Below are 24879 nucleotides of genomic sequence, written 5' to 3' on the forward strand. Positions count from 1 at the left end.
CATGTGCCCTGACAGGAATACAACCTGCAAACTTTTGGTGCATGGGGTGGAACTCAACAAGTTGAATCACAATGTACAAGGCAAGAACCCCCTCTTTAAAAGGACTATTAGTCCAGCCAGTGTGTCTCAAAGGCTGAGCCCTGACCCATGTACCAGGAGGTCGTTGTTCGATTCTGGGGCTGGGCACCTGCCATGTGTTGGGTTCGATCCCCAGCAAGAGGTGTGCAGGAGGCAGCTGATCAATGTTGATATTTCTCACAAATGTTTCTACCTATCTTTCCCTCTCCCCTTTTCTCTCTGGAATCAATAGAAATATATTAAAAAAATAAATAAAAGGACTTTTACATACTGACTCTCATCTAGGCTCTGGATCCAACTCTGAATTCATAGACAACACGGAGTATGTGGAAGATAATTATTAGACAGATGATTTAACAAATGATTGTTTTTCTCAGATTTCTGTATTTTTATTAACTATACCTCTTCTAAAATATGGCATTCTTTACCAAGGGCCTGAGCTGCCAGGGGAACTGTCCCAGGCTATTGGGAGCTCCGAGGTCTCACGCTGGGGAGAAGCAGCTGGGCCGCAGCTCACTGGGCGGCCTGCTGGCTCGCGGGCTGACAGCTGGCTAATAGCATCTGAGAAGGACTGCCTCCGACGAAGAGCACTGCTCCCGTGAACGTGAGGAAGAGAGATGGCATGCCTCGTTTCGGAGTTAATTTAATCACAGGCTCTGACATCCATCTCCCTGGCCCTCTGGGAAGGTTACTCTCATTTCCTGGCACCTGCTGTGCTGCATTCATTTCTCTGCCACGGCCCCGCCCCGCCCAGCCCCGCCGCAGGAGATGGCCGAGCTGGCATCGCTCTGAACTCCTCCACGCTCACGCGGGAGGGCCCGTGGACACTGTTGAGGGCGGCCTGAGACATAAAACCAGATGGCACCCTTCTCCCAGGAGGCGATCGCTGCCAATGACTGGCCTGGCCATTAGCCGTGACTCACTCAGCCTTTCCATGTTTACAGGTGTTCATGACGTGTCCCCTTCTAGGGGGTGCTGGCAATACGACCACAGACTAGACTTACTGAACAAACACTTTAAGTGCTCCTGACAGGTGGGCTGACAGGCTGAGATTGACAGCAGAGGGCTGCCAAATCTGTGATTGACAGCAGGGGCCTGTCAGGGCTGAGATTGACAGCAGAGGGCTGTTAGATGGATCTGTGATTGACAGAAGAGGGCTGTCAGATCTGAGATTGACACAAGAGGGGCTGTTGGATGGATCTGTGATTGACACAAGAGGGGCTGTTAGATCTTTGATTGACAGCAGAGGGGCTGTTGGATCTGAGATTGATAGCAGAGGGGCTGTCGGATCTGAGATTGACAGCAGAGGAGCTGTCAGATCTGTGATTGACAGCAGAGGGCTGTCGAATAGATCTGTGATTGACAGCAGAGGGCTGTCAGATCTGAAATTGACAGCCAAGGGGCTGTCAGATGGATCTGTGATTGACACAAGAGGGGCTGTCAGATCTGTGATTGACAGCAAAGGGCTGTCAGGGCTGAGATTGATAGCAGAGGGACTGTTGGATGGATCTGTGATTGACAGCAGAGGGGCTGTCGGATCTGTGATTGACAGCATAGGGGCTGTCAGATCTGTGATTGACAGCACACGGGCACGGTCAGAGGCTGTGGTGGTCCCAAAGGGTCACATGAACAGCATATGAAGTGCCCCGTCATTGATCTCATGGTGCTCCTAGGCCAGAATCTGTCCACTGGAGTTCCAGCCTTGCCTGTGCAGGTTCTAGAAGGGAACAGTGGGGGTGTATGTGGCAGTGGACAGAGGTCCCTGTGTTTCTCTCAAACACTGGAGAGACCTGGGAACACCCAGAATTCACTGCTGCGCAGGGTGCCTCGGGAACAGGTTTGGGAAACACAATCTGTTCTTTAACTGCTGCACAAGCTGCCATGAATGAAAAGTAGTCCCTGCTCTTGGTCTGGGCTCTGACCACCAAGAAACCAGAAATATCCTATTCCCTTTAAAACTCATTTTTTTAAATTAAGGCAATATAGAAAGAGAACTATAACTTTAAAAATCGAAATTCCAATAAACCTACAGCACTTGAGAGCATTGCTCTCTGCCAGGGTTTCCTGCCGACGCACCCACCTGCCTGAGAGCTGGCGGCGGACTGGCAGCGGAGTCACAGCAGCCAAAGCGCAAGGTCAGGGCAAGACGTGCACTCAAAGCCCAAGGCCAAGTCCATCCCAAGTTCAGGGGCACCGGCTCCAGGGCCACGGTGCTGAGCGGAGATGAGCCAGCAGACCTGCCTCCTTCTACCAGACACACCTAAAGCAGGGACGTGTGCTCACCAGGTCATGTCTGCAGGAAAAGCGGGGTTCCAGGACAGTGAAGGCTGCGGAAGGAGGGAGACTGGCTGGGAAGCAGTGATGGCCAGGGGAGGGCAGAGTGAGCTTGTTGGCATTGGGGCGAGAGGAAGACACAGGAGGTCTTCTTTCATGAGGAACGGGCGTTTAAGATTTCCGTGTGGACGAGTGCTCGCCTCCCGCAGGACCATCCTGGGGACTCCTCGGGTGCCTTCCCCTCAGTCTGTAGGTGAAGTGCTCGAGCCCGCAACTTCCTGTGAGGGGCCGAGAGCGAGGGCCGAGAGCGAGGGCCGAGCCTGGGCTGAGGTTTCTGGTTACCAGGGCCACTGTTTGTCTGTCTTTTTGTCATCTCTCCTGAAGTGACTTTTTTTCAATGTCTCACTTTCTTGTCTTATATTCTTACTAACTCCCCTAGATTTCTACATTTCCTATGAGGATGCAAATGGAGTTATTTCTTACATTTTTATAGGAAAGACCCTAATGATACATCTGCAATCTCTTCTGTGTCAGTGTCAGGGGGACCACAGTCCTCCGACAGGTCAGTATATTCACCACTTTTTAACTCTCCAAAACATCAGTCACACGCACGGCCTGCTGACCTTCCAGACACCAATCAGCCCCATGACGGTGCTGCCCGTGGAGCAGCCCGGGCGCCTGATGATTTTAAAGGAAAGTCTGGAGACTGAGGGTGTTCCGGTGCAGGTCCATGTGATCTCAGGCTGATCCTAATCGTCAGGGAAGCGAGAGATGTCACAGATCGCCCACAGGCATGCGGGCCTTGTGTGAGCTCAGGCCCCAGCGGGCGGGAGCACTGACAGTGGAACTATCGCTAGGAATGCATTTCCAACTACACTGGATCACATAGGCAAGTCAGAGTCCAATAACACCAGAAACATGAATAACACTTTATTGTCCTGACGAAAACAGTGGACATGGGAAGCCAGTGAGCCCATAGTCCAGGGACATCTTGTAATTTTAAAACAAATTCTATCTGTAAACATGTTTTCACTTGAAATCACAATTTTACTTCAGTCAGCTTAGAGGTACCTAGTACCATCTTACTAAATGCATACAATATAAATAAAATGCCGTACGGGTGCCACTCTAGAAAACCATTTCCCACAGGTTCATGTGGAGTTTTCTTCTGGAATTTGCTCCTGTGCCTATGAACCCATCAGGTTTTCCCATTTCCAGGAGATGCTATTGACAAGCGTGCATAACCTCCTGTTGCTAAGCTGTACGGATCGATTTCAGTGTAACATCTCCCATCTCCCATCTCAGGATCGTGGCTGGCCACAGTCCTGGAGAGAGAGGCCCACACCGCTGAGCCTTTATGAACCCACAGACCTGGTGTGTCTCCTGCCAGGAGCGCTGCTGAGATTCATGGCCCAATCACGACCTGATTGGGATGGCACACACTATAATTCTGCGCGGTTTGCTAAAGATGAAAGCACATTTCCCGTAAAATGACATCATTATTATGGGAGAGCAAGAAGCCCGGCCGTGACCAGGAGCCCCATAAATATCTCGGCAGCCTCCAGAGCAGCCCATTCCATCAAAAACCAGCAGACCTGTGCCCCGAACAGTGCGTGTGTGCATGCGTGTGTGTGCATGCGTGTGTGTGCATGTGTGCGTGTGGCTGCACTTGCAAAGCAGGGTGTGCCAAGTCTCAGGCACCTGAGTCACGGGGCTGTCAGACCTGCACAGCAGCCATCCCCTTAGAGTCTGGCGGCTCCTCAAGGCACAAAGCACCGGGCAGAGACAGATATTTTCACCGTGGTGTTTTGCAGTTTCACTCACCTATTCATTCATTCAAACAAATATTCAGTGAAGCCCACACCTGCCCAGACAAAGGTATTCATGAAAAAATGATAATCACCTTGAAAACTTTGCTGTGGTTCTTTTGCTTTTGTGGTAATCTTCACCCTAAGATATTTTTCCTCGGATCGTTTAGAGTGGGAAAGACAGAAACATCTATGTGAGAGAAACTCACTGGTTGCCTCTTGGACAGGGGCCAGGCTGGGGAGGAGCCTGCAACCAAGGTCTGTGCCCTAGACCAGAATCCAACCCAGGACCCTTTGGCTGACACTAACCACTGAGCAGAACTGGCTAGGGCTGTTCTTTATGCAGAAAACCCACACAATCAATGCTGATGTTAAATATAGACGTAAACCACGTTAACAGTGAAAGCAAGAATATTTTACTTCAAAGTGTCACTGAATTACTTAAACAAAAGACAGCCATCTGAAAAACGAGGCTGTCTCTTCAATACCACAGCCTCGTGTAAAAGGCAGGGCGGCCAGCATGTCGAACCACCAATAAAGGGGAGCACTCCAATACATCATGGCGATGAATGCATCAAGTGAAATAACAGTGAGTAAGAACGTGTTCTCTCAGAGGCAGTGAGCAGAAGAGGGAGCTGGAACAGGCAATTAAAACAAAACACAGGTGTCTGGTTTACAAGGAAACCTGGACAGTAAACACTGAAGAACATTCTAGCCAAGCATGAACAGTGGAGTCTGAGGAGAACATGCTCGATGCACTGAAATGGAACGGACTGATTCTTTAAAAACCGCAAGAACGGCGGCAATCACTCTGCAACATAAGTGCATCAAAGCAACACATAGTACAACCTAACCTAACACAGCATCACTGTCCTTTATGTCTCCACTGGAGGCCCAGGGCATGAACTCGTGCACGGGTGGGGTCCGGCCAGAGCAGGGCTGGGCCTATCGAGAGGAGGAAATGGCAGGAGGTTGATCAGCTGGCCTCTCCAGATCAGGGCCTGATCAGGGCCAGGCCAGCTGGGGAGAAGGACCTCGGGCGGTTGGCCAGTGGGCCCTGCCCTCTAATTGGGGTTGAGAGGACAATTGGGGCTTGGCTGGCCATGGGGAGGGGCTATGGGTGGTGGGCTGGTCAGTCCTGCCCCAAAATGGGGTAGGGGCACCAATTGGGTGCCAGTGGCCTGGCGGAGGGTCCACGGGTGGTTGTCCAACCAGCCTTGCCCCTGATTGGGTTGGGGGGTCAATCTGGGGTAGGCCAGGTGTGGGGAGGGGCTGACGGAGCTTGGCTACTAGTCCCATCCCTATTGTGGTGGGGGTGCGATCAGGGGTGGGGCATCCAGAGGGAGGGACTATGGACCTATCATGGTGGGGCTGGCTGGGGGAAGGGGCAGGGGGGTTGGCCAGCTCCACCCTTGATCAGAGTAGGAGAGTCCAATCAGGGACGGGCTGCAGGAGGCTGGAAGGTCAGCCCCACCCCCTGGTTGGGCCGGTTCACTGGCCACAGTGGGCGTCATAGCAACTGGTCATTCTGGTCATTATGGCATTACTGTAGCTGGCTTTTTATATATATACTAGAGGCCCGGTGCACAAAATTCGTGCACAGGAGGGGGAGGGTCCCCTCAGCCTAGCCTGCACCCTCTCCAATCTGGGACCCCTTGGCGGATGTCCAACCGCCAGTAGGCCCAGCTGTCGGGCATCTCTCTCACAATCCTGGACTGTTGGCTCCTAAATGCTCACCTGCCTATCTGCCTAATTACCCTAATTGCCCCTTCACTGGCCTAACTGTCCCCCTCTGCTGGCCTCGTTGCACCTAACTGACCCCTCTGCTGTCCTGGTTGCCCCTAACTGCCCCCTCTGCTGGCCTGATCACCCTAAACTGCTCCTCCTACTGGCCTGGTTGCTCTACGCAGCCTGCTGTTCAGTCGTTTGGTCACTCCTCACTAACCCCCCTGTAGGCCTGGACACCCACACAACCTGTTTGGTCGTCTGTTCTGTTATTTTGGGTGTGATGGTTGTTTAGGCTTATGTATAGATAGACTAGAGGCCTGGTGCACAAAATTTGTTCATGGGGGGAGGTGTCCCTCAGCCCCGCCTGCACCCTCTCGATCCCTCTGGGACTGCCAGTCAGACATCACTCTCACAATCTGGGACCACTGGCTCCTAACAGCTTGCCTGTCTGCCTGCCTGATTGGCCCCTAATTGCTTCTGCCTGCCATCCTGATGGCCCCCTAACCACTCCCCTGCTGGTGTGATTGGTGCCTAACTTCTCACCAGTGGACCTGATTGCCCCCAACTGCCCTCCCCTGCCAGCCCAATCACCCATAACTGCCCTCCCCTGCCAGCCCAACAGCTTCTAATTGCTCTCCCCTGCTGGCTCGATCGCCCACAACTGCCCTCCCCTGCTGGCCTGATTTCCCCCAACTAACCCTCCCCTGCCATCCCGATTGCCCACAACTGCCCTCCCCTGCTGGCCTGATTTCCCACAACTAACCCTCCCCTGCCATCCCGATTGCCCACAACTGCCCTCCCCTGCTGGCCTGATTTCCCACAACTAACCCTCCCCTGCCATCCCGATTGCCCACAATTGCCCTCCCCTGCTGGCCTGATTTCCCACAACTAACCCTCCCCTGCCATCCCGATTGCCCACAACTGCCCTCCCCTGCTGGCCTGATTTCCCACAACTAACCCTCCCCTGCCATCCCGATTGCCCACAACTGCCCTTCTTGCTGTGACCTGCTTCCTCCTCTGGGACGTGCTTCCTCTGTGTGAGGTGGCGGAGATGCCAGACCCGTCTCCTCCCTGTCATGTGGAGCTGCGGGACCCCCAGGCCTCACCGCGCAAAGGGGCAGCCAGGCTCTGCCTCCACTGTGCGCACAGCCACCTCATGGAGGCCATCTTGTGACGACATCAAGCATGAGGGCAAAGGATTTTATTTGCAAAAATAACCCTGGGAAAATAATGAGCTAAAGTCTTGGATGCCTGTTTTTAATTATTCAACCAGAGTCCTAGTGCATGAATTCATGCATGGGTGGGGTCTGGCCAGCTGGGGGGATGGGGACTTCAAGGGAAGTTGGCTGGCTGGCTCCATCCCAATCAGGATTGGGGGGGCGGGTGTGATTGAGCCCATGCCTGTGAGGGGGAGCCATGGGAGGTTGGCAGCCAGCCCTGCCCCCGATTGGGCCGGTTGGCCGGCTGCAGTGCACGTCAGTGACGGGTCGTTCTGATCGTCCAGGTCAATCCTATAGCTTGGCTTTTATACATGTAAATAGGACCTAGGTTGTCTCCTCTCCCTGCCACACCCTTCTCTGGGCCAGTGTCTCTGACTATTAAATTCTGGTCCCCTGACTGCCTGGCATACATTACCATGTGCTTCCATTACTCTGCACCTGAATGACTGACACAGACACATACAAAATGATGTTCAAGGATATAAATATTTTCCTGGAAATGCAAAATTCAGGAGTGTTGTTTTTAAAAAATGGTTGTTCCAGTGTCTTCACTGTACTGACCCTATGAGGGAGAGTGAAGTGTGAGGTGAGAGTGAGGGAGGGCAGACATGGGGAGAGTGGTCCCGGTCTGCCTCTGGCCGTCCCATCTCCTTCATCAGCCCCTGGATCTCCTGTCCCCACATCCTTCCTCCAGGAAGGGATGTCTGTCTAAGCATCTGAATTCTACCTGCCCACAGGCAGTTTTCTCAGATCTAGAAACCTAACAGGTCCTAATCATACTGGTTTTTAGTAAAGACTCTTATGTCTACTGAATCTTTATACCTGTCACTCAGTGAATTTCTCCAAAGGCTAATAAGTCACTCTGAGTTCCTTAAAAGCAAACAAATACAAATATAATTAAAGTTCAAAATATTTGTGTTTAATAATAATCTTCTGCATACTTAAACCATGATTTACTATAAAGTAAAACCTGACAGGTTTATGTTCATTGTAAGAATCACAGAAGAACCAAATAAAGACACAACATCCTACATACTAGTACATGTGAGGCGGGACGTCCCTGGGCCACCCACCCACACATGAGGTCACTGAGTGCACAGGCAGTGGAGAGTAGCAGCTGGATTGAGTCACTGTCTTTGTGATTTGATATACTCATCTAGGGGAGTATTTTTCTAAACTGGAATCAGACTTTTTCTAGAAAGCATACAAATTCTCTGCTTCACACACTCATAGTTAATACCTACTTCTGTGTGTTATTTCAAGTATAATCTTTAAAAAGCACATGCATATTTCAGATCCAATAGAAACATGATGCCCAGCTGGTGTGGCTCAGTGGTTGAGTGTTGACCTATAAACCAGGAGATCACCGTTCAATTCCTGGTCAGGGCACATGCCCAGTTGTGGGCTTGATCCCCATTAGGAGGCATTCAGGAGGTAGCCGATTGATGTTTCTCTTTTATTGATGTTTCTGTCTCCCTCTCCATTCCTCTCTCTCTAAAATAAATAAAAAACATTTAAAAATCTAATTTGTAATTATCGACAGAGTAAACAAAATGTGAAATTCAAAAAATTAAAAGAATTAAAACCATTCCTATAACTTCAACTAACATAATTCATTAAAATGTGTTTTTGAGACTCATTTCTTAGATTCTTTATTTATATCCAGTGCTTATAAGAAGACGTTTATTCATCTACTAGAGCCCCGATACATGAAATTCGTGCAAGGGGCTTGGCCCTCAGGACCCTGTCTGCTTCTCGGCCCTGCCCCCCACTGGTTGTTCCAGAAGGTCATTCCGGAAGATCGATCTGGAAGGTTCTTCCACCACCCAGTCTAATTAGCATATTAGCTCTTTATTATATAGGATGGCTTAATCACTAGAGTAAAAATATTGCCCACAATAGCGTACCATGAATAGTTACACCTAAGCAGCATCCGATAACAGACTTGAGGTTTCCCTCAAGGACGTTACTAAAAAGATTCCCTTCCAGCATTGCATGGCAGACCGGCAGTATGGAGACACATTCTCAGGCCTTTGGAAAAAAAACATTTTTATGACTGTGATTAAATATACAAACATGTCCTAGTATACATAGTGTGCATGTTGTTATGGTTTAACAAAAGTCTATGCTCCTCATGGATGAGTTGGATAGAGTAAACAATTATCTACTTTGGCATGTAAGCTTCACTGTATTACGTTAAAAACTAAAAAGGCACCCCAGCTGGTTTGGCTGAGTGGACACAGCATTAGTCTGTGGACTGAAGGGTCCTGGGCTTGCTCAAGGACACATGCCCAGGTTGTGGGCTCGATCCCCAGCAGGGGCCTTTCAGGAGACAGCCAATCAAGGATTCTCATCATTGATGTTTCTATCTGTCTTTCCCTCTCCCTTCCTCTCTAAAATCAACAAAAACATATTTTTAAAAAGGTATTAGATGAGTTTGGCCATACAACAAATTATGAATTATGATTTCCACCTTACATTTCTATTTACTAGAAACATTTGTTAAATTACAGGGATTTGTTCAAGTTACAACATAAAGAGAAGAATATTACCACCTGCAAGTTCAGTGATTAATGGAGAAGTTCAAGATGGAAAGGTCACCCTGAGAGGCAGGGAGCCCTGAGTAGGAGTTACACCTCTGAAGCCAGACCTCGGGGTTCAGGTCACAGCGCTGCCCCCTGATGGTCACAGGGCCTGGGGAAGAATGTCCGCCCTCAGGGCCTCTCTGGTGCTGCTTGTGAAACCAAATGCTGGCTGCTCCTGGGATGAGATGTTCTGAGGATTTGAGTTAAAATCTGAAGGACATCGAGCATCATGCTTGGCACAGAGAAGTAGTAAATAATGATTTTTTATTATTGCTGCTTTCATACCTATTGTTCTGCTATTAAAATGTTCCCTCAACACCTCAATCCTACTCACTACTATGGCATCCTTCCTATTTCACTTCTCATTCACAAATTGCCCAACTGAGGTCAATCCACTAAATTGTAGAATATCTTGCAAAAATTTCAACTCCAATCATTTTTGTTTCTGAAAATAGTTGCTTATAGGTCTGCATTTAGCATACGCTGTTTCCATATTTCAAGTTAGTCTGTGGAGGCTATTTTTTTTTTTTTTTTTTTTTTTTTTTGTGGCTGACTTAATAAACATGAATTCAGCCACCATGCTTAAAAGAACAAATGACTGGATGCACAGACAGGGCTTTGTCAGGTCTGGCTAGAAGATGCTGCATTTCACACACCTCACACACAACAGAGATGGGCACTGGTTCGCTGTGCGGCTGCTGCTGATCCAGCTGCTGGGTGTCTTTCCTACGAAAGTGCTGACATCAGCGCATCACGTTTCAAGGCTCAGAAGGGTGTCCTGACTGACAGTGATTAGTGATTAGTGAGCCTAGCAAGCACACGCATGTGTGTGTCCACATGTATGGATTTGTATACACACATACAGGGCCCCTTCTCACCTGTTTTCTCTCCTTGCTGAGCACAGGAAATCACGCTTTTATCTTTTCAGCCATCCATTCACCTAAGCCACACTGCCGCTTTTGATAAGTGCTTGATTAATATCAACAATATTAAATTGTGTTATTGCCCTCAGTGCTTATTCTTGGACTTGATTTGAATGGCAAAGCAACTCCAATAATACCACTGCAAAGGAAATGCAATGCATTTGACAAATTCTCGTATGAGGTATCTGAGGAACGCATTTGATTTTCCTGTAACAGTGGGAATTGTAACCCACCCAACATTCCTTTGGCATTGTTTCTGCAAATGCTGACTCTAATATGCAGTATATAGATAAGCAGCATAGTTGTATGAGAATCCTAGGAACTAACTTCAGAAGATACAAACACCAACCTTCAGCCATTCCAGTTCCAGGAGATTTGCTGGCCTTTAATGAGGATGATAAACGCCAAGATGACACACACTGAACCATCATGTGACCAGTTTCAAGGTCTTTATCAGAATGGACTGTGCCGATCCAACCTCCTCCCCCTCCTTATAAAAACGTCTGCCTGCACTGAGATATTGACATGGCTTTGGCTAAGATTCCCCCATCTCAACCGGTGACTGGCACTTGAATAAACCTCTTTCCTTTTTCACCAGCATTTTCCTCATGCATTTGGCTTTCATGGTGACAGGCGCTGAACCTTGGTTTCAGTTACATTCCCATGTCCTGTTTTCCAGTGCGGGGATCAACTGTTTTTGTTTTCTGTGTTAAATTTTACTACTTTGTCCTGAGACTTTAAAACAGTTTAACTTCACCTCCTTCCACCTATCAATTTTCTTATCTTTTCTTTCTCTCTCCCCTTTTTCCTGTACATTGAAGCCATGGTTTGATCTTCTATAGAAGAATACAAAGCTTTGACTTGGTTTCTCCTGCCTTGAGGCAAGGCAGTGACGTTTGAGGGTGCATTTTCAGAGCCTGTTTAGATTTCAAGATTTCTTTCAATTCCCCTGTTTCCAGCAGGAATGGTGCAAAGAGGAATTACACTTCATAGGAAACTTTTTTTTTTATTATTTTTTATTTTTTTTAAGTAGAGCAGTAAGAAAACCTTAGAATTAAATTATACAAACCTAGCAGGTAGCAAAAATTAATTGTACCTTTTTATATTTAAAAATGGTTTATTTTCAGAACAGATGAGTAGCTGATACAGAGGAAACATTCTGAAGTTGCATGTGTGCACACACACACACTCACTCAGAATTAGATTTTCTGAGGCAAAGAACCAAGAACATTGTTGTCTATTTGCACAAAGCACTGAATGGAAAATTAAGACTTTTCTTACTGTGAAGAGGAGTGACTATCCAAAATATAACAACTTCATACCAAATAACAAAATGAGACAAACCAATCAATTGCCTTGTCCTGATTATAGCAGGGAACATTGATCGTAGCGGAAGTGAAGAAATCAGAAACTAGATGTGGAAACCAAGATGGAGGCATTGGTAAACACCTAAACTGCTGCTTCGCACAACAACTAAAACACAAAACGTCTATCACCCAGAACCATGGGAAAGCTGGCTGAATGGAAGTTCTACAACTAGAATGAAAGAGAAAAGAACACTGAGACATGCACAAGCACTGAAAAGCTGAGGTATGGAGGCAGTGGGCGACTGGTTGTGCTGCTTTTTTTCAACCCAAACGGAAGCAAGCTTCCGATTACTCTGAACTCCAGTTTCTGAGGAGATGTTGCCCAGAAAACCCTAAATATAAACAATCCAAAGAGGACCACACCAAGACACATCATAATTAAAAAGCCAAGAGCAAAAGACAAAGAGAGAATATTAAATTAATTAAGCAAGAGAAAAAGTTACCTACAAGGGAGCACCCATATGACTGTCAGCTGATTTCTCTACAGAAACTATGCAGGCCAGATGGGAGTGGCAAGAAATATTCAAAGTGATGAACAGCAATAAGCTACAACCAAGATTACTCTACCCAGCAAAGTTATCATTCAGAATTGAAGGGCAGAGAAAGCTTCACAGATCAGAAAAGGCTAATGGAGTTCATCACCCCCAAACCAGGATTATACAAGGGAGCAGAACAGGGAATAATGACAACTTGCAGGTTTTGAGTGGGAACATTAGGCAAAAAGGCAGGCACAGTAGGACCTGCGACCCGTTTAAACAACAGATGTAAGTCCCCACACTTCTTAAACAGAGACGGGAGCCCTCAGACGAACCCAGACATCTGAGGTGTGGACGCGTGAGGCCGAGTCTCCTTAGCATCAGAGAGAGGTGGCGGTTGCATTACTGACAAGATCCAAGGAGTCCTTCTCCCTCCTCTCCCTCAGCGAGCCAAGCAGCGGCCTTCACAAAGCGCTGGCTCTTCCTCAGTGTCACCCACGGGTGCCTATTTAACCTCCCAGGAGCCTGGGGAAGCTGTGCTCTTATCAGCTTCTGGGGAACTTGCCTGAGATTGCAGTTCCTGATGGTCAGCCAGGCCTCAGTCCTCTCCTCACAGCTAATGTTTCCAAGTGTCACTTCCCCCCAAAGACAACGGCCCCCAAACCCAGTTTTCTCTGGTGACACATATGCTCGTGCCCCAAAACAAACAACATGTGCCCTAGCTGGTGGGGCTCAGTGGATAGAGCATGAGCCTGTGGACAGAAAGGCCCTGGGCTTGATTCCAGTCAGGGCATAGACCCGGGTTTCGGGCTCCATCCCCAGTGGGTCAATGATTCTCTGTCATCATTGATGGTTCTATCTCTCTCTTCCTCCCTCCCTGAAATCAATAAAAATAGATTAAAAGCAAAAACAAAAACAAAAAACAAGCAACTTGTATTTAACAGCCCCGATCTGTGTGGAGCGGAGCTGGAGCCTGGGCAGCTGTCTCCTCGTCTCCCAGCTCCTGGGCCCAGAAAGGGCTGCGTCTCCGTGTTGCAAAGAAAAGGGGAAATGAGGCCCCGGGAAGAGGACTTGGGCTCCCATTGCTGCGTTGGAAGCACCAGCGCTGGTTTCACTGTGCTCCGTCCGCAGGCTCACTGCGTGTGCTCTGTCCCCGCTGCACCTGGGGGGGACTGATTGGGTTTATCCTGCTGCAGCCTTGGTGAGGCGCTCTCTGAGCTGAGACCTGCTGCCAGGCACTGATTCTCTACCTGTGACCTCTCTGTTACCTTCTGCGGGTTCTTATTTGTATGGATTTCAGAGAGGCAGGGAGGGAGAGGGAGAGAGAGAAACATCAATGATGAGAGAGAATCATGGATCGGCTGCCTCCTGCAGGCTCCAGAACTGGGGATGGAGCCCGCAACCCAGGCCTGTGCCCTGACCGGGATGAGGACCATGACCTCCTGGTTCCTAGGTCCACACTCAACCCCTGAGCCATGCTGGCCAGGCTGCCTTCTGCAGATTCAGGCTACGTGAACAGCCAACATCAACCACAGACTTCCTCTGTCACTGAGGCCCAGGCAGGCTGCGGTGATAGCAGGCAGCGGGCAGCACTGCGGAGTGGAGCCCTAAGGGCATTAAACCGGGACAAAGAGGCACTGCGGCGTGATCCGAGGCACTGGGAATGGCGATAACAAACTTGTCCCTTTTCAGGAAGATACAGTGACTCTGGGTCCCCATGACCACAGGACTGATTTCAGAACACACGGATGCATGCCTACAGGGGGCAGGAAAGGTGGGGTGTTTAGACGTGTAACCCTACTCAGGGGTCCTCAAACTTTTTAAAGTGGGGGCCAGATCACGGTCCCTCAGAGAGCTGGAGGGCCGGACTATATGAACTACTAATTCCTACTGTAACACCTCGGCTGTGCTCACTGCCCAAAAAACCTGGCGGGCCGGATCAGACTCCTCTGCGGGCCCCATGTGGCCCGCGGGCCATAGTTTGAAGACGCCTGCGTGGTCTCTGGGTGAGAGCCATACACACGCGGCGGCCCCGCCCGGCCAGCGCTGCTCAGTGGGTGAGCCTTGCCCTATGGGCCAGGAGGTGAGGGTGTGCTTCCCGGTCAGGGGACATGCCCTGCCCTCCTGGTTGGGGGCTCAGTCCTCAGTGTGGGGTGTGCAGGAGGCAGTCCTTCAATGGTTCTCTCTCGTCATTGATGTTTCTCTCTCCCTCTCCCTTCCTCTTTAAAATCACAAACATATATTTTAAAAAATAAAGCAAGTAAATAATTGGTGGATGCCCAGAAAACAGGTTTCCATGACAGCGGGCCTCTCACACCCTTGGACAGACCTCCCCCCTGTGAATACACATCAGGGAAATAAACAGAAAACCAGTGGCGTGCCCTCAGTAGGACGCAATTTCTGGGCACAATCACTAAAAATGGAGGACTTCCCTTCCTTGTTCTCTGGAGACTAACTCTGTGCCTCGGTCCACATCGGAGTTTGTGCCTCAGCCATGGGGCGCCCCTGGCCGCCTCCGTGCGAGGCGGGCTGCGGCCTCGGGGCCCAGGGTCAGCAGGAAGGAGGGAAGAACCCGAAAGGCCACGTTCCAGACGAATGGCCGTGCCTCTGGCGGAGGACACTGCGGGCTCAGCAGGCGGCCTCGGCCTCGGCCTGGCCACACACCAGCGCTCGCCAAGGGGCTGGCTCCTCCGAGGGCCCAGCGGTGGCTCAGGATTCCCGGCTGCTGTCTCGGCCTGAGCCAGGTCCTTCCGTGGGAATCGAACTTGTCGTGACCGTGGAATTCGTCAGGAAACCCAAAATGGTGCATCCTGCTGCCTGACCACTCCCTTCCACGACCAGCACTCACATGGCAGGCACGAAGCCGGGGAAGGGGGGCCTCACCCAACCGCCCCCTCAGCGGTGTCTGCAAACCGAGACTGCTCTTGCTAATGCCTGCGCCTGCACGCCCCCTTAACCAGAAGGACCCACTCCTCGTCTCCCGCACCGCCCTTCTGCCCATTCGGTGTGTGACGGGCACCTCCAGGCTACACCGCGGGGCCCCAATCCACCTCTGTCAGTTCCTCGTACCCCCCTCACGTACCCTCCCCACTGCTCTGCCAGCCACCCCTGCCCTCCACTGTCCCTGAGCTGAGCGGCCCCACTGTCACTAGCCCGTCCGTCCCTCCATCTTCCCAGCCCGTCTCCGCCGGCTCCCACAGCGCTTGGCTGTGGCTGAGTTCCGCTGCCATTACAGCCCACAGCCCGAGGACCGGGAAGTCAATCAATAAACTCGTCCCAGCGTGACTAGTAATGCTGGTGCTGAGGCTCTAACCCACACCCAAGCCCTTGTTTTCAAGACAGATAGTCTGGTTCCATCTGCCCTCCGTCACGGATTAGCTGGATGGCCATTTGAATATGTTAAGTCGTGGTTTATTCATTCAGAAAACATACCAATATTTTCTGTTGTCCTTAATGATTAGCACTGTGCTTAGGGTATAGTCATGTGCTAAACAAATACTATTTTTAAAAACATATATAGCCCAGTCGGCGTGGCTCAGTGGCTGAGCATCGACCTATGAACCAGGAGATCACGGTTCAGTTCCCAGTCAGGGCACAGGCCCGGGTTGCAGGCTTGATCCCCAGTAGAGGGCGTGCAGGAGGCAGCTGGTCAATGACTCCATCTCATCATTGATGCCTCTGTCTCTCCCCCTCCCTTCCTCTCTGACATCAATAAAAACAAACAGCAAAATGCACACAATGATTACTATGCCCATCTTGTAACAGGCTCTGGGACAGTCTTCTCGCACACATCTCCCGTTCACACGCATGGTCTTCTCCACACCCAGCTCTGATCGAGTCACTTTCTTGCTTAAAACCGTCAGCGAGCGGCTGGTACCCGTCTGTCCACAACTCTCGCTGTTATGGACACAACCACGTCTTCATCTCTTCCCACGACTGTTTCTGGTTTTCTTCAGCATCCAACCAACACGGGAACTCCGCATCCATCCAACACGGCGACTACGCATCCATCCAACACGGGAACTCCGCATCCATCCAACACGGGAACTCCGCATCCAACCAACATAGCGACTCCGCATCCAACCAACATGGGAACTCCATATCCAACCAACACGGTGGCTCCACATCCCCAGCAGCCTCAGTTCCAGCCACACCACGCCGGCTGAGCCTGCTGCCTGGGGCTCGCTCCCGGGACTGTGCACACGTGTACACACAGGCCCGCACACTCACACGCCAACGCTGCCTCCTGCGTATCCCGCCCTCTGTCCCCATGGTCCACAGCGGCCTCTGCCCTGTACTGCGGAAACGGGTGAGCGTGTCCGGCCCTGAGCTCCGTGCCCGTCGGACGGCTCCACACCGAGGAGCACGGATGGCGCCGCGGTGAGAGCAGGGATCGGGCCCTGGATCGAATGTGTTAACACAGGAGAGCCACCCTGGCTTCTCCCCTCTCCTGGGTGAGGACATGTTACACGCCCAGAAAAGAAATGTGAGGAAGAACACGGAATATCCAGAACTTATCACACACACTTTCCGATCCTTTTCCACAAAAGCATATCCATTCGAAACTAAAGTTAAAATGGAAACCCGATGCCAAGCCTGAGAAATGAAGTTTGATGCTTGAAACCGTGTTTCCCGTTGGCCTGAAGGTGGCCGAGGGGCACGGCTCTCGGGGCCAGTCTCGGGGCTACCTGCAGTGATTGCTGATCAGAAACAAACCAAAGGGAATACAAGGATAGTTTTTACAGTGTGTGTGAGTGTGTAGAGTATATAATTAATATCCATATGCACATAGACAGACATACTCACTGACACAGATTCACACACTCACATGTGCACGCCCAGATGCACACACATGAACACATGGCCACACAGGTACACTTACATAGGCACAATCACACACATGCACACATGCCAATACTTGCGCACATGCGCACACACCCACACACTCACACCCGTGCACACTCACACACACAGACCTCCATCCTCTGCCTGTGCATGTGGGTGTGCCGCGGCAGTCACGCTGACCGCTGACTGCGTGTGAGCAGGGCGTGGGGCATGCCTCCTGCGGAGGGAGCGATCGCTGCCCTGCGCGCTGCGTGGCCGAGGACGGAGAATGTGGCCCTGGGTTCTAGGACCACGCCGAGGACCCGGGAGGCACGCGGCCTCTTTTAAAGCTTATGATTAAAAATGGAACTAAGACTAGAGTTTGATGAATTAAAATGAATAGAAATACAAAAAAAGCCCCAGAAAGTCCAGGTGACCCCCCAACCCCTCCCAGCACTGCCCCGGGCAGCGCCTCCTCCAGCTCCAGGGCTTCCCGCAGGGCCCGGCCCGGCCCGCTCACAGCAGCGGGAAGGTTTGAAAACGTGGACTCATTTCTCGTAATAACCATGGCTGGTTCTGGAGCAGACAGAGGTCTGGGGGTGGGTGGGAGAGGGAAAAAGGCTTTAACGTGAATCAGTACCGAGGAGTTATCTCGGAGGATGGACGTCTCGTCGCAGGAAGAGGACCTGACCCCGACACCCTATCCTGTGCCATCCCAGCCGCATCCTGCTTCTCTGTTCCTCTCTTTGCCGCAGTTGTGCCCACAGGAGGGGGAGTGGCACCCAGGACAGAGAGCACCCGGAGGACGCTGGATCCCCACGCTGAGAGGGGATGGTCCCAGAGCCGGCGGCTCTGGCTCTAACGGGTCACGGTGAGGGTCCCAGTCTGACCGCGGGACCTGTCCCTGCCCCACCCTGTGCGACCTCCACACGGTGGCCCCAGAGGGAGCTCAGGGCCCGCCCAGCACACACCTCAGACTGCTAGTCTCTGCACCCACAGGACACGGCATCTCATACGTGAATGCTGGGCCTCCCTGGGGGTCTAGCAAAGGTCGGGCTCCTTCTCCCTCTTGTGCTTCCACCGCCATGGTCAGCCGGACAGGGCCGGGGCCGCCATGGTCAGCCGGACAGGGCCGGAGCTCTGGGGCCGGGGCCGGAGCTGCCGGGGGAGCTCTGGGCGCCCCGGTCAGCGGGGGCTGGAGAAGGGGCCGGCCGGCGTCCATGGGGCCATGAGGAGGCCAGCAGGGAGGCTCAGCTCTCACAGGATTTCAGTTCCCGCCCCTCAGAAGCACCCAGGGTGGCTGGAAGGGGCCACATGCTGACCTGACAGCCCAGGAGGGGCCTGCGTGGCGGGCTTGCAAACTCAGAGACCTGAAGTCACCACCAAGGAGGGTCTGAAATTAGCCCTTTCCCTAAACGCAGTGATGGGGGCAGTCACGTCCTGGGCAGGCATGGCATCTTCCCTGACAAGGTCAGCCTTTACCTTACCTGAGCTACTGTCTTTCTGCATCTACGATAACACATCTAAGTAATTCCCTTTTCTCCGGCCCCTCACAGCTCAGGCCCCGCTCTGCAGAGACCACGGATGCCCTCACTTTATTGAGCTGTTGGCTGTTCACCACCCTGCACCCACCTGAGTGAAAGAAGCGTGTCCATCATTTTACCTTTCCTCCAATCCCAGAGGTTTCCTGGCTCTGCTTTCTCCCGCCTCCCTCATCTATCACCAATGGATCTCCTGTGACACTTCGTCCCCTCCTCTGGCTGTCATCATGAAACAGTGAAAAGCTGCCCTTCATTGGAGCACCAGCCCAATCCGGTGAGGTGCTGCTTCCCGGAAATGGTGGACAGTTTGGCTCAAGTCAATTTAAAAAAAACCTCTTTACAGGTTTGACTGCTTTTACGTGAATATTCCAATAGTTGAACCTATTGTAATGTAGTTGAATATTACAAACATTTTGTTGAACGACTAGTTTATTTCAAACCTGCTGCCTCTTGGCCTTCTGGGTAATGAGGAACCTAGAATATTCAGGTCACACTGCCTGGCCGAGCTGGCGGGGCAGAGGGGACCATGCTCTCACCTTCACGTCCTGGACGTTCATGCGCGTGCCCTCCTTGCCCACGAAGATGTCGTCGATGTCCACGAGCAGGTACCGGTCCAGCGACAGGCTCAGCCTCCGCCCCGACAGGAAGGACACGGCGTCCACGAAGACGAGCTTGTGCAGCCAGAAGCTCAGGTTGTTGCCGAAGAGCACGCGCCGGACGCCGTCGCGCAGCCCCAGGTCCTGCACCACCGTGGCGAGGAGCGGGGCGCCGGGCGCGGCCGGCGGGCCCTCCCCGCCCTGCGGCGCAGCCAGCAGCACCGGCTGGAAGGTGGAGTGGTTGGAGCGGAAGGCCGTCCAGTCCTGGCCGGGCAGCGGGCCCTGCTGCACGCGGGGCGCGCGGGTGAGGCGCAGCAGTGGGGCGCGCGGGTCCACCAGGCAGTCCCGCAGCGCCAGGTTGGTGAGGAGGCCGAGGGGCAGGCCCCGCAGCGGCGCGCTGGGCGGGCTGTTCTCCGTGGCCTGGTGGAAGCCGATGATGCCCACGCTGTACTCCACGCAGTACTTCTCCAGCAGCTCGCGGTGCCACGCGTCCATGCCCGCGTACTTGAGCACGTTCTCGTAGACGACCAGCGCGTACTTGCCGCGGCCGCCCTCGGTCAGCGGCGGGATGTCGCCCTTCCCGGGCGCGATGACCATGTGGTAGGCGAAGCGGCCGGACTCCAGGATGGCGGCGATGTCCTGGCCCAGCTGGGAGTACTGGCTCTCCACCAGCAGCAGCACCGTGGGCTCGGTGCGCGCCGTGGCCACGGGCCTGGCCGTGCGGGGCTCCGCGGCCCGCAGGGGCGGGCGTCGGGGGTCCGCGCACTCGGCCTTGGAGCTGGTCTCCAGGAGCACCACCTCCTGCCGGGAGCCCGCGCACAGGAAGTAGGCGGACAGGGCGATGCTGGCCAGGCAGAAGGCGGCCAGGAGCGCGACCAGGGCGCGGAAGCTTCTCCGCAGCCTCAGCAGGAGATGCATGGTCCGGGCCGGCCGCGGCTCTCAGAGGCTCCCCTAGAGGGCCACCCCGGGCACGGCGGGGGATGGTGTGCGAGCCGCTGCCCACGCGTTCATGTCACCATCGCAGAGCATGTGGGGGCCGGAGGGGTCCCGCGGGTCAGGCTGGGAGGCGGGGGGCCGGGGCGGGAGCCGGACCGGAGATGGCGTCCTGGTCCGTCAGACACTACCTGGAAAGGGAGCAACGCCATGATCGGGACATTCAGAAAGACAAGGGGTATATGCTGCTGCAGGCTGACATTCAGGAGCATGCATGTCCAACATCATGTCATGCAGCTACGGGGCTAACATATGAGTGGCCTGCTGTTTGCAGTCTGTGTTTACCACTTAGAATACAGTGGATTTCTTTCATATTCTCAAGAAGACAGAATCCTATTTGTTTTTTGTATATATTTTGTCTTGTATTATTATACATCCATTGCTAAACTTCTAGCTCATGTATTGGATTTAAAAATCCATTTAAACAAACAGGAGACCATGCCCACCTGGGTCCCCTGGCACCATGCTCACCTGGCCCACCTGCCCCATGCCCATCTGGCCCCACCTACATGCCCACCTGGCCCCACCCTGCATGCCCACCTGGCCCTGTCCTGCAGGGACTTACAGGAGCAGCAGTCTGTCCAGTCCACCTGCTGTGGGCTTGCTTGGTATTTCAAAAATAAATTCAATCAGGAGTCTGAAAAGAAATGAAGTGCATGACCAGTTAATACTTTGTTATATCCTTATCTATTCTGACATAAAAAATGTGACTTTTATGTTTGAAAATACAAAGGATATGATGTCAGTTTTGCATATTAGAACAGCACATGGTAATATGCAACAGGAAAAAAGAAATATAAAAGCATATGGAATTATTATAGAATCTGTCAACCAAAAGAATAAATAAAATTTAAATGTGACATTTATTTAACATTAGTACATTGAGTTAGAATGATACATACATATGATTACCATTGGAGATGGCGGGTCTGACGTGTGTGTGTGTGTGTGTGTTAATCTCAGACGTTCTCATGTCTCCTCTTCAATCCTCCAGTCGCTGCTTCCCTAACAACGCTCCATCCGGAGGAGGTCATGGAGGTCAGACTGCCTGGCCTGTCTGCTGCGTGGCTCTCACTCATTCCCGAGGCGTGTCTGTGTGCCTGTGTGCCTGTGTGCCTGAGTGTCTGTGTGCCTGTGTGCCTGTGGGTCTGTGGGTCTGTGGGTCTGTGTGTCTGTGGGTCTGTGGGTCTGTGGGTCTGTGTGTCTGTGGGTCTGTGGGTCTGTGGGTCTGTGGGTCTGTGGGTCTGTGGGTCTGTGGGTCTGTGTGTCTGTGTGTCTGTGGGTCTGTGTGCCTGTGTGCCTGTGTGCCTGTGGGTCTGTGGGTCTGTGTGTCTGTGGGTCTGTGGGTCTGTGGGTCTGTGTGCCTGTGTGTCTGTGGGTCTGTGGGTCTGTGTGCCTGAGTGTCTGTGTGCCTGAGTGCCTGAGTGCCTGAGTGCCTGTGTGCCTGTGTGCCTGTGTGCCTGTGTGCCTGTGTGCCTGAGTGTCTGTGTGTCTGTGTGCCTGTGTGTCTGTCTGTGGGTTCTCTGGAACACGGGCTGGAGTCCTTCCCGAGGGTCCGAGGCCGCAGAGGCTCAGCGGGGAGCAGCGTCGGGTCGGCTGGGGCGGTGCCGTCGTGGGAAGAGAGGCGTCCAGCAGAGAAGGCGGGTCTCCTGGGTGTGCCAGCGCTCCTGTCTCAGGCTGCGGAGGACGCGGGCGGGCTGGAGCTCAGCTGAAATGGAAAAGAAAGGACCGTCCCCAGCGTGTCCCCCACACTGACACACTGAGCTGCTCTGCCCCTGTCCTGTGGGGTCAGTCCTGACGCCGTTAGGGGCACACGGAGAGGAGGGTCTGGGAAGAGGCAGACTGCTGGCTAGTGATCTGTGAGCTGGGCACATGGTCCCTCCCCCGGGAGAGAAGCCCGGAGTTAAGGGAGATGAAACCCAATCCCGACAATTGGCCAAATTAGTAATTAATTCCCATGTCAGCAAATTTTATTTCAGTATAAAAATTTAGATATTTAAAGTTAGAAAGGTCACCAAGTCATGGAGAACTCTGAGGTGACCTGACATTGCTCAAGGAAGTTGCAATATTTCAACAAGCTTTGACTTGTCAGACACACGTAAGTGTACCTAGGTCACACTTTCCACAGTAACACACCAGGCACACTTTCCACGAGTAACATACCGGGCACATCGTCCCAGTAACACACAGGGCACGCTGTCCCGGTAACATGTGTACCGTAACACAGGGGGCACGCTGTCCTGGTAACATAAGGCGCACACACACACGGGGGCACGATGACCCGGTAACACACAGGGCACCGCTGTCCCGGTAATACACGGTGCACGCTGTCCCGGTATCATGTGCCCTGTAACACACGGGGCACGCTGTCCCGTAACACACGGGGCCCACTGTCCCAGTAAAACACAGGGCACGCTGTCCCGGTAACACACGGGGCACGCTGTCCTGGTAACACACGGGCCTCGCTGTCCCGGTAACACACGGGGCACGCTGTCCCGGTAACACACGGGGCACGCTGTCCCAGTAACACACGGGGCACGCTGTCCCGGTAACATGTGCCCCCTAACACAGGGGGCACGCTGTCCCGGTAACATAGGGTGCACACACACACGGGGGCATGATGTCCCGGTAACACACAGGGCACGCTGTCCCGGTAACACACAGGGCACGCTGTCCCGGTATCATGTGCCCTGTAACACACGGGGCACGCTGTCTCGTAACACACAGGACCCACTGTCCCGGCAACACACGGGGCACGCTGTCCCGGTAACACACGGGGCACGCTGTTCCAGTAACACACGGGGCACGCTGTCCCGGTAACCCACGGGGCACGCTGTCCCGGTAACACACGGGGCACGCTGTCCCAGTAACATGTGCCCCGTAACACACGGGGCCCACTGTCCCGGTGACACACGGGGCACGCTGTCCCGGTAACACACGGTGCACGCTGTCCCGGTAACACACGGGGCACGCTGTCCCAGTAACATGTGCCCCGTAACACACGGGGCCCACTGTCCCGGTGACACACGGGGCACGCTGTCCCGGTAACACACGGTGCACGCTGTCCCGGTAACATGTGCCCCGTAACACTTGGGGCCCACTGTCCCGGTAACACACGGGGCACCGCTATCCCGGTAACACACAGGGCACGCTGTCGCAGTAACACAGGGCGCACACACACACGGGGACACGATGTCCGGTAACACACGGGGCACGCTGTCCCGGTAACACACGGGGCACGCTGTCCCGGTAACACACGGGGCACGCTGTCCCAGTAACATGTGCCCCGTAACACACGGGGCACGCTGTCCCGGTAACACACGAGGCACGCTGTCCTGGTAACACACGGGGCCCGCTGTCCCGGTAACACACGGGGCACGCTGTCCGGGTAACACACGGGGCACGCTGTCCCAGTAACATGTGCCCCGTAACACACGGGGCACGCTGTCCCGGTAACACACGGGGCACGCTGTCCTGGTAATACACGGGGCCCACTGTCCCGGTAACACACGGGGCACCGCTGTCCCGGTAACACACGGGGCACTGCTGTCCCAGTAACACACAGGGCACGCTGTCGCAGTAACACAGGGCGCACACACACACGGGGACACAATGTCCGGTAACACACGGCGCACGCTGTCCCGGTAACACACGGGGCATGCTGTCCCAGTAACACAGGGTGCACACACACACGGGGGCACGATGTCCCGGTAACACACGGCGGCACGCTGTCCTGGTAACACACAGGGCACCGCTGTCCCAGTAACACAGGGCGCACGCTGTCCCGGTAACACACAGGGCATGCTGTCCCAGTAACACAAGGCGCACACACACATGGGGCACGCTGTCCTGGTAACACACAGGGCACCGCTGTCCCGGTAACACACGGGGCACCGCTGTCCCGGTAACACACGGGGCACTGCTGTCCCGGTAACACACAGCGCATGCTGCCCCATAACACAAGGCGCATGCTGCCCCGTAACACAGGGCGCACACACACACGGCGGCACACTGTCCGGTAACACACGGCGCACGCTGTCCTGTAACACACAATGGGGAACACTTTCCCGGTAACACACGGGGCACACTGTCCCGGAAACACACGGAGGGGGGGGGCACTTTCCCAGTAACACACAGGGGCACTCTGTCCCGGTAACACACGGGGGGAACACTTTCCCGGTAACACATGGGGCACGCTGTCCTGGTAACACACGGGGGGCGGGGGGGACACTTTCCAGGTAACACATGGGGGAAACACTTTCCCGGTAACACGCGGGGGCACACTGTCCCAGGAACACATGGGGCACGCTTTCCGGTAACACATGGCGGCCCTCTTCACCAGGCACCTTGCCTCAGGTGCTGGAGAAGACTCTCTCTGCTTTCAGGAGTATTACGAAGAATTAGCTCATATTAATAAAATGGTGATTTTCAAATTAAATATTGTTACATAAACATTTAACCCTTTA

General features: G+C 53.1%; 1 protein-coding gene across 1 annotated transcript in view; it reads right to left on the minus strand.

Moving 5' to 3' along the window:
• The window catches only part of LOC118726045 (bifunctional heparan sulfate N-deacetylase/N-sulfotransferase 4), a 113304-nt gene extending 92772 nt beyond the window's left edge, over positions 1-20532 (minus strand). The window contains exon 1 of the mRNA XM_036450408.2: positions 19361-20532. Coding sequence (XP_036306301.1) covers positions 19361-20338 — 978 coding nt within the window. The 5' untranslated portion in view covers positions 20339-20532. The remainder of the gene's footprint in view (positions 1-19360) is intronic.
• Between the last annotated feature and the right edge of the window lie 4347 nt (positions 20533-24879).

Source organism: Pipistrellus kuhlii, unplaced genomic scaffold (assembly GCF_014108245.1).
Source record: "Pipistrellus kuhlii isolate mPipKuh1 unplaced genomic scaffold, mPipKuh1.p scaffold_m20_p_21, whole genome shotgun sequence".
Classification (NCBI taxonomy): Eukaryota; Metazoa; Chordata; class Mammalia; order Chiroptera; family Vespertilionidae; genus Pipistrellus; species Pipistrellus kuhlii.